Source organism: Phoenix dactylifera, chromosome 8 (genome assembly GCF_009389715.1).
Source record: "Phoenix dactylifera cultivar Barhee BC4 chromosome 8, palm_55x_up_171113_PBpolish2nd_filt_p, whole genome shotgun sequence".
NCBI lineage: Eukaryota > Viridiplantae > Streptophyta > Magnoliopsida > Arecales > Arecaceae > Phoenix > Phoenix dactylifera.
This window is the reverse complement of record NC_052399.1, coordinates 22,609,173-22,619,803: the sequence shown is the minus strand read 5'-3', so window position 1 is coordinate 22,619,803 and position 10,631 is coordinate 22,609,173. Positions and strand designations below refer to the sequence as shown.

The window sequence follows — 10,631 nt, the reverse complement described above, 5'->3', positions numbered from 1 at the left end:
TGCGGCGAAGGGGCCCGGATTCATCGGTGGAGTTAGCGACGGTGGAGAATAATTACAGCATCCAGGAGGCCGAAAGTGTCGGTACAGTGTTGCTGCCGTCAAGCTCCGCATTCTCTACTACCCCTAGCCGGAAGCAAACCTTCCTCCGCTGCTGGGTTCAGCAAAAAAATAATTTCTATGAACTAGTTAAGAATTTTTTTATTTTGGTATTATAATATTTCTCAGGCATGGTTGGAGGGATTTCAGTGTGTTTTCTTCTAGACCTCTACTTCGTCGTCATCACAAATGACACCACATCCACCTAAAGATTGACTTGTCACAAAAAAATAATAATTAAATAATTAAATATTAAGAAAACAATTATTTTAGATTATTTATGATTTTATTTTCTAATATTAATAACACTAATCTATTAATCATCTAAAATTATTACAATTTCATTTTCTAATATCAATAACTCTATTCACTGAAATGGAGAAACCTTGGAAATTTTCGGCAGTGACCAAGCAACTGTAATAAAATAATTAATGGAATCGAACACATGACAATCACCTTAACAGATTCCCTAGGTAATCACCAATGATTACTATATGGACCAAAATAAATGGAAGCACAGCAGAGGATCCCAAACCCAGGTGAATATAGCACATCAATACTACCACCATAGACTAGCCTATTCTCCATCTTCAACAATTAAACATCTCCATCTTAGGAACAATCCCGGAGACCACTTGAACCAAAAGAATTTATGCCTCAAGTTCCCTGAAGAGGGGCCTGGAGATACCCGCACCTAAATAACCAACTAGCAACACAATTTTTAAATCAATCTTCATCATAGAAACCTGCCCATCCAGAATATGCAAGACCAAAAATGAGTACAAGGATGTTTACAATTTTAAGACAGCCTAAGTACCATATCAAGTGCAGAACAAAACTTCAGGAGAGCCTACTAAAAAGCCCAGAACCAATAAACAGATGAAGCATCAACACAAAATATCACGTAATCATAATACATAATAGTTCCCGCCATAAAATTTAGAAAACAATCAAACCAAGCTTCAATAACACAAGCAGATCCAAAGTCCCTCCTTCAAGGTCACCACGACATAAAATGCAACCTAAGCTGCTACAAAATTTGCAAAGACGGGGCAAACGATTATTAGCTTTTAATCACCATCATTGCAAATGAACCTGACACCACTCAAAGGTCTTTGGTAATCATACCACTAAAAATAGAGGCAACTGTGACAAGATTATTAATAAAACTAATAAGACATTATAGACTACATATCAAGTTTGACAAGAAAAACTAATCAGAGGAGGTCGGCGACATTGGATGGCAGCTCCTCAATCACCACATTGTAGAACCTCTGAATGTCAAACAGCATTCTTTCATCATCACGGGTGACAAAATTGATTGCAACACCCTTCCTTCCAAAACGTCCGCTTCGTCCAATACGATGGAGATAGTTCTCTGGTTGGGTTGGCAGATCATAATTTATGACGAGAGAAACCTGCTGGACATCAATACCACGAGCAAGGAGATCAGTGGTGATAAGTACACGAGAAGAACCAGAACGGAACTCCCGCATGATAATATCCCTGGCGTTCTGATCCATGTCACCATGGGTAGCTGAGACAGTGTGATCCCTGCTCCTCATCTTGTCAGTAAGCCAGTCCACCTTGCGCCGGGTGTTAACGAAGATCACACTCTGTGTAATAGCCAAGGTTTCATAGAGGTCACAGAGGGTTTCGAGCTTCCATTCTTCCTTCTCGACATTGACATAGAACTGCTTAATACCCTCCAAGGTAAGCTCATCTCGCTTTACAAGGATCCTAACAGGTTTGTTCATAAACTTGCGAGTAATCTCAAGAGCTTCAGGGGGCATTGTGGCAGAGAATACCCCAACCTGAATTTTTGAAGGAAGAAGCTGGAAGATATCGTATATCTGAGGGGGAAATTTATTAAAACATGAGTGGAAAGGCTCCATTTTCAGTAAGCAGACTGAAGGAAAAGTAGCAGCAAGAATTTGCATTCCAAAACCATGTACAAGAACTCTAATTCATTATAAATTTCTAATGCAGATTCCTGAGTAAGACATGGATACTAAAAGTAAACAACAAGATACGACAGACACTGTAGCAGCTAAGTATACACATAATCCGATTTTTTTCTCTCAGAACCACCAAAATTAAATTAGTAAATAAATGGCCCATGAACAGCTAACAAGGTCCTTTTTTCTCTACACATTCAGAGACAACATAGAAGAAAAATGACAAAGTCCACAGAAGTTTAGAATCTTAGTAAACAACAAGCATGCAACGTGAATATCACCAAAAATAGAGGGTACTAATGATCAAAATTCAACTTTTGATTATGCCATGCAAAGCTTATGATATCTCAATTGCCATATTAAAAAAAATCATGGATACAAGTATCTCTGGTTATATATCAGTGACATAGTAAACTGTGAGGTTGATTAGTTCACATACCTTCCAGTCTTTAAAAAAAAATTCTCCAGCAATTCAAAAGTTCACGATTTTGTAAATCACTGAAAAGTTGACCCTACAAGTCATTATACAAACCTGCATACTCAGAAATATTGGAGTCTTGAGCCCTATATTATAAACAGTAGCACATCCTTCATACTTCCAAAATAATACATCTGCATAAATTGCAGGATTCATATACGTTTTCTTTTAAAGTAAATGGCACCAAACATGCATCAAACAATACATGTATTTTCTGTGAAAAAAATCACCATAATGAATTAATCAGAAATCTGACATTCAGAAAAACAAGTGGGGAAGAATCATCTTCATTCTTTTCTTCCCAGTTACAAAGTACTGTGACACTATAGATTGGAGAGAAAAAACCCAAGCTTTGCAACTACTATCCACAACTAGCACAAAACCCAACTTTTGTTACTATTATCAACAAATAGCATAGCATCACCATTCAAAAAAAAAAAAAAAAAAAAAAAAAAACTAGCATAGCACCATACATCAACCATGACAAATAGTATATAGTACATCTGTAGGTTATTTTCCTATTCAGGAAAAGGAAGAACTAAAATGTACTAGTACCACATAAATACAACATAGTAAAATAAACTTGGAAGGTGAAACCTAATAATTTACAAATATGTGCAATTACAGGGAAAAATGATAAAATAATATCCCACATGTGCCATGCATGCAATGTAAAGAATTTATATGGTTGAATTTCTTGCTTTTTTGGGAGGCTATGCAGGTGGGCAAGAAGCCTTCCACATGAAAACCCTTCAATGCTCTCACTAGTGTAGTGCCCATAAATTAATTTTTTTATGACAAACACGTAAATTCTGCCTCACAAGTTACAGGAGGCCTCATAGTCCAGCAGGCCACGCATGCTGGATCCTGGCCTTTTGCATTTTTTTAAAAAAAACCTTTAAGCCTTATGCATTCACAAAAAATGCTTCAAGTCTGGTGCATGAAATGATAACTTTAAAGGTTATCGATATCGAAATAGAACTTTATCCAAGTTATAAGCAGTGGTTAACACTAGTAAAATTAAAATACTGTCATCTGCAATGAAATAATTTCACTTATTTTATCTCTGTATACCATTCTTGAATGAACAAAACAAAAAGAATATCAGTATTTTGCAGCAAAAAGGAATGGGCAGAAAATAAACCTGATCCTTGAAACCACGTGAAAGCATTTCATCTGCTTCATCCAACACAAACATCTTAATATAGTCAGGGCGGAGAGACTGCCTCCGTAACATGTCGAATACACGACCTGGTGTACCCACAACAACATGAACCCCGCTCGAAAGAATACGTTGATCCTCACGAACACTAGTTCCTCCTACACAAGCATGAACTTTCACACCAAGATAGTCCCCAAGTGCTCGCATAACCTTCTCAATTTGCTGTGCTAATTCTCTAGTTGGAGCAAGAACCAAAGCCTGGCATTCAACCAATCCATAGTCAAGCTGCTGAAGAATTCCAGAACAGAAAGTTGCAGTTTTCCCTGTCCCTGATTGTGCCTGCTGAATAACATCAAGTCCCTTGCAGAAAGGAACAATTCCTCTTTGCTGAATTGCAGAGGGCTTCTCAAAACCTAAACAAATAGCACATTAATCAAGAAATGGTGTCATCAACAAACTATTTTCACAATTAAAGGCACATCATTAACATGAGAACAAGGGAATAGGTTGTTCTACCATATGCATAAATGCCTCTCAAAAGATTTTCTTGAAGACCCATGGAATCAAAACTGTCGTAGACCTCATCATATGAGGTAAAAAATTCTTGGCCATCTTGCGTAAGCCTACAATTCGGCACAAGCATATTTGAACATAAGCAATCTTGATAACTTACATAAAATTCCATGAACTGACAGTTATTTTTAAAGACAAAATATAAGGAAAAGGCAAAAGACAATACAGCTCATTCATCTTGGTATCATATTGGCGAGCATCGAATTGAGATCCTTCCGGTACCAATCCTGCCATGTCTGCTACAAGGAAGCCACAATATAGTGACAAAATGTAAAGAAGAACAAAAAAAAGTCATAATAAATGCTGTACGATATTATTGTAACACACAAAGTCTTTAATCTTAATTTTATATTATTTGAGAACCTGACATCTCATCTTTGGATAATAAGCAACTACCTCTAAGGCTACATACAACAATCATGTATCATAGAACATATGGACAAAAGACACATCACATAATCAAGTTCTAAGTTTTAAAACCAAAAAGAGGGCAAGCGCCGTCAATTGGCTCCCAGAAAAAAGCCAACAAAGTAAATTCGCAATAAGGGATATGAGGAAGTTAGAAGCAAGCCATATGGAGAACACGGTCGAGTCCGAGGCTTGCAAATCACCATGAGTCAAGATTTATAAACTTCAAACAAATTTAGACAGTCTATAGAGTGGATAGGCTAACCTTCTGTGACTCTTTATGCAATGAATGGATAATATACTAACATATGCATCATAAACTAGATGCATGCTGCCATATTAACTAGTAATGTTATTAAACAAGACCTAGTACATATGCCTCCTTTGCAAGGTTTTAAACACATAATGTTCACCTCAAATGAACTTCTCTATTTGATGCATGTGGATCAACCAACACAGGGAACTGAAGGCACTTTTTAAGGCTCTTATCTCAACATACATGCAGCAAGCTGAATCTTAAATGAACCTTCTTTAAATAATGATAACCAAGATCTTCACCAACAAACATGTTTACTCTGATATTGGTCTAACTAGAACAATTATTATTAAACAAATTAGAGGAGAAGGTGATAATACTCACAATGGCAGTGAACATAGCATATAAAATCTTGTTGATATTGAATCACTAATAACAAAAATGACCAGGAATTCAAGTTGGTGACATTGAAAAACTTCAACGAACAGCTTACCAACTAAGAGCACGATATATGTCAAAGGAACTAATTAAGTTATATGCAGAAAAATATGTTAAACCTATTGAACACTAAAGACACTCCAGATATTCTGAAAGGAACACAACAAGTTAGAAAATAATCTCAGCAAATCCAGGATAAACCATGAAAATCTGGTGTTCTAGAGATAATAAAATCTACTTTACTTATACATCCTAGAAACATGAAAATGATATATTTCGATGGATTAAATATGAATAAATTAGGAAGGGAAGGCAAAGTAATCAATGAAATAACTTTGCAGGTCCCGGTTATTAAATCTTGCTTGCTATAACACTGATGCCAATCTTGTGCAAAGAACCGTTAGATGCTCGGATAATTGATATTCCTTTCCATACACAGAATGCACGGACCACAATATGTGACAAAAAAAAAGGCCAAACCTCAATAATGAAGTTCAAATGCACTTAAAATTAGACTTTCAAAAGTTCTTTCTTTATCTAAGAAAAACCCGTAAATCAAGCACATAATTTGTTGGTTATGCATGTGACGGCCCAAAAGGGTCAGCACATCCTCGAAATGGAAACCACCAGAAGTCACTGAAAATTTAGCAACTTATAACTCTTCTTGAGGGAAAGCTTCATATTCTAGAATGGAGTGTCTCATCATTCAGAAAATGAAATCAGTTGCCACTCCTATCCCTATTTACCTTGGAAAAACTTGAAGCCAAGCAGAATGGCAAAGAGTCTTGGTTATCCTTTTTGAGAAACCAGACTGGTTTGAGTGCATTGTCAATGATTGTCAATCCCCAGATTCCATGTTTTCTTGCCATGTCTGGATGAATATCATGTCTTTATATGTAAAAAGAGGGAAAAAGTTTCCAGGTCCTCACTATATCTGGACGGATCTCATGTTTCGATGTAAGAAGAAAAAAAAGGTCATGTCCAAAACATGTGCCTTATTGCAATTTGACGATGACGATGAAAACAGAAGGCAAATCTCTCCCATTTTTCAAATAGAATAAACTAGGAGCCAAAAACAACTATAATGTAACCTGTGTGACACAGAGACAATGAATTCATAATGTGAAAGCTGAAAAGGCTTCTTACATAGATTTTAGATTAGATTTAAATTTCTTTAGCTAAAAAATATTTCCTCTCCTACAGACTTTCAAAGCAATACAAAAAAAAATTTACATGCAGCATGGTTATTGGATCCAATTGACTTGGACTAACTAGTATAATAACAAAGACATATAGCAAGAATCAAAAATATCAGGGAGAGAGAAGAGGCAGGGGGTCCAAAATGGATCTTTATATTAAAAAAACAAGAGGGCCATTTTTGGAAGAAAATGAAAATGAAGTTATTCTCCATTTCCTTACAACATCCTAAAATTAAGCACTCAGACTTTTCTGCAAAAAGTGGAAAATTAAAAGGCCGACTTAAAGCATCAAAAAGAAAAGGCATAGCAAAATCAGGTAGAACAAAACAATATCATTCACAATTAAAACTAGCAATCTAAACTAAGGAAAATCATGAAACTCATGCTTTTGCTATAAACAATGCAAGTGTTCCCATCAAACATTATCCACATAAAAGAAGAGTGCACATATCATACACATAAAATCATTTAATATGAACAGTTCTTAACTATGTAGTTGCAGACAGTTTGCACCTACAAAATAAAAACATAATAGCAAGATCATTAATACTCCAAAAAAAAATAATTTTCCACAGAAAGATGAACCATCTTTTTTTTAAAAAGAAAGCGACAAAACCTAAATATAGAGATCCTTATGTTGCAAAAACTAGATAAATGAAATTAACTCTGAATCAAAAGGCTCAATCAGATGGCTGCTGGCCAATTCATCCTGGTGTTCTATTTGTAGTTTCCCAGGCTTTAAGAATGTACAAATATGTACCCATGTAAGAATGTATAGGTATCGACATGGGAGCTGGCTAATTCATCCAAGTGTTCTATTGGCAAGTAAGATGTTCTAATATATATACACACACATATATGCGCGCATGTGCGCGTGTGCACACACACACATATAATATGTGAAGTCCTATTTTATCAGCCTCATGTTTTATGTCTGGGTACTAGGCCCCATATTGGTGGTACCTTAGTATAGTCTAGTACGATACGCCCCCATGCTGACAAATGGAACATTGTTGAACTCAACACAACAAATAAACCATGGTTGGTATGAGAGTGTACCCAACTCCCATGTCGATACCTTCACCCTTCCAGATTGATAATAGCATACCTCCATACTGTCCGGCGCGATTCAGTAGTCAAACAAACAAATCCAATCTTAAACAAAGGTAAATGAGTAAGAGAATATCTTCCAAACACATTACTTGTATTGAAAAAAAATCTAATAAACATGAGTTTATAATATCATCAACAAATACAAACCTTTCAAAGCAAGCATATCTAAATTATTTTTGAGGAAAAGTCACTGACTGTCAGCAGAATATTGTGATCTAGAATGTAAATTTTATGACTGAAAACTAAATTCCAACTACTATAGTCTACTTGTGGTAATAATGACAAAAGGCTAACTTCAGTAACTCTGCCTAGTGACCTAAGAGAAAAATCAGATCAGTTAACTAAAGCAGACTTCCTCACGACTTGTCCCTTCAGCATTAGATTGAAAGTAGGATTGGAGAATGGGGTTATGCCCACGACTAATTCAGCATTTAATAGGTACACCCTCTTCCAAGCCTTGACTATATGTCAAAAGAGAACATTTCAAAGCACCAAGAAGTCAAACCCAATGGATGAATCAATTAAAGAAAATGATAATCATTGTCCCTTCAATAGAAACCCATAAAATAAAACCAACTTACATGTGGCATGAAAGAGACGAAAAAGTTCCCTAGCCCACACACCAGCTCACCAAACCTCACCAGATTAAATTTCCATAATCAGCAACTTCATAACTTACTTCCCTACCTTTTAGAATCAATAAAAAAAAAATAGTTTATAGTTTCCGACTTTCAGTGGCCACGATATTAGCATTCAGAATTGAGCGTTTCCTTCCCCTCAACCTTTTTCCAATTTCTTAAAAAAAGGAAAAACAAAAAAACTAGAAATTCTTTATGCTTCCAAGACCTTTTCTCTGGGTCAAATCGCCAGTTCGCAAATCTTTAAAACTTACGATCTAATGTAAAACGCGGAGTACACATTGGATATCAAATCTGCAAACAATCCATGACACGTCAATATGACCTTATCGAAAAAAAAGAATATTAAACATAAAGTTCACAATAACTCGACAAAATTTTCCTCAGATCCACACACAAAATCAAGTAGAAATTAAACGAATCACGAGCAATGAGATCAGAACAAACCCTAATAAGAGAACAGAAATCAGATTCGAAATCATCAATTAGATGAGAAAGATTAGAGTGAACAAGAAAGCCCAAAGAGATCAAAAATCAGATGCAAGCTCGGATCTTTCGATGCCTTCAGACCCTAACCGCCTCTTAAATCCCAGCAGAATAAACCAAAAAGAAATGATCGAAAATAGAGATTCCGAAATCTGATTACCTATAGTTCTCCAGAGATCAGTCGACCCTCGGAGCCGGTGAAAGGAGGAAGCGATTCGAAGTCGGGAGCGGAGAGGAGGAAGAGAGAGAGAGAGAGAGCGTGCAAAGTCGATTCTTTTATGGTGAGAGAGAGAGACAAGCGGAGGAGGGCTCCTCAAGGGACGCGACGGGAAAGGAGAGGAATTATTTCTGTATTATTCACTCTTTCTTTGTAGTAGGGAAACCGAAAGTGGCTTTGATATGAGCCCAGCCTAGAGCTTAGAGGATGGACTGAGGTTGTATCTTTCGCACGAAAGAAGGATTCACCTTCCTTAGCGAAACTCCACCGTTGGATCTTGCAATAGCCGCTTCGAGATCTGTGTAATCCGAGACCGCAGGAGTTCCGTGTGGGATCCAACGGTCGATGCTGCGAAAGCGGATCGATCAATCTTTCGCCCGAGAGGTACAACCCGAACCGCTGGATTCCTCACGTGGTTTTACCTCTAATATCAGACTACTTGGCTCCATTTACCGACTTTCTCTGTTAATAAAATTCTCCCTCTCCAAGTTGCCCATGATGGACGGCCAAGATTTTTAGATTCACAATAATGGACCGCCGACCTTTGATAGAAAAAGTAAAAGTCTCCGGTCCAGGAGTAAAAATAAAAAAACTCTTGGAAAGTTGATGCTTAAATGCAAGTGCATGCAAACGAAGTATCACTGCCGTGTTTCAATTCAGAGACAACTATTATTGTGTATGGGAAATTTAATGCGACCACAAGATCTCTTATATGGATTAGGAATCGAATATTCCTGAGAATGGTCTCGTTAGCGAGTGATTAGCATGGTTTAATTGTAGAAGTTGCGTTTTTAAGTCCAAGCTTTTTATTATTTTTTTTTCCAACGTCATCTTTCATCACGCAAAAAAACATGGTTGAGAATTGTTATCTCGTTGAGTTGGTGAGGCATCATTGTCTACGAGTGGTCTTGGGACTTCTTTTGCATAGATTTTATATGCTTATGCCGGTGCAAGGGTGTGTAGAGTTCTTTAAGCAATGAGATCTTGACATATGCTTGTAATCCCACAAACCAAGAATTGACAAATGCATTCTGCGTATGTTAAATATTATATTGGTTCTTACTTAAATCTTGCATGCATTATGTTAAGAAGTTTGCATGCCAAAACTACTCAATTGAAGGAAGCAAAGTAATACATGTCCCACCTTTAGCATTGCTGCTGCATTCTCAGGCAGCAAACGAAGCAACAACCCACCCAAGTAGGTGAATGGAATTGTCTCCAATCTCCTAAAATGAAGCAGACTGTTTAATTCCCTGTAAGGTTCTGCCAAGAAATCTTTGGACATTCTTGATTCCCAGCAATGGCAACGGGCAAGTTATATGATGCAAATAAGAGAAGGTTGATAGTATTATTAGATAATTTAAGTGGCTTGACACACACTGTGCTTTGAGATGGTGGTGGGTTAAGCCGTCTTGCAGGCGGGATATCTTGCTGCAGAAGGACCGATATCACGAGACGCGAACAAATAAATTATCCTAGTCAGATTACGTTCCCTGCATGGTAAATCTTTGATTTGTATCATATATGAAGAGGCTTGGCTACTATTACTGCAACGTTGATGTGATCATGGAGGGCCTAACATATCAAAAAGTTGGTGATATAGATAGAG

General features: G+C 36.9%; 1 protein-coding gene across 1 annotated transcript; it reads right to left on the bottom strand.

Moving 5' to 3' along the window:
• Positions 1–976: 976 nt before the first annotated feature.
• LOC103702037 (eukaryotic initiation factor 4A-15-like) lies at positions 977–9,177 on the bottom strand. Its single transcript, XM_008784320.4, has 5 exons — positions 8,966–9,177; positions 4,434–4,503; positions 4,211–4,317; positions 3,677–4,107; positions 977–1,949 (listed from the first exon to the last, which is right to left on the bottom strand). Exons 2-5 carry the CDS (start codon positions 4,499–4,501, stop codon positions 1,314–1,316), a joined length of 1,242 nt encoding a protein of 413 aa, XP_008782542.1. The 5' UTR covers positions 4,502–4,503; positions 8,966–9,177; the 3' UTR covers positions 977–1,313.
• Positions 9,178–10,631: the final 1,454 nt, after the last annotated feature.

Excerpts from the sequence above, each read along its gene's own strand:
- LOC103702037 (XM_008784320.4), bottom strand. The coding sequence starts at position 4,501 with ATGGCAGGATTGGTACCGGAAGGATCTCAATTCGATGCTCGCCAATAT. Across the intron at positions 4,318-4,433 it reads GATACCAAGATGAATGAGCT|GCTTACGCAAGATGGCCAAG; the intron begins GTATTGTCTTTT and ends GCCGAATTGTAG. Across the intron at positions 4,108-4,210 it reads GAGAGGCATTTATGCATATG|GTTTTGAGAAGCCCTCTGCA; the intron begins GTAGAACAACCT and ends CTATTTGTTTAG.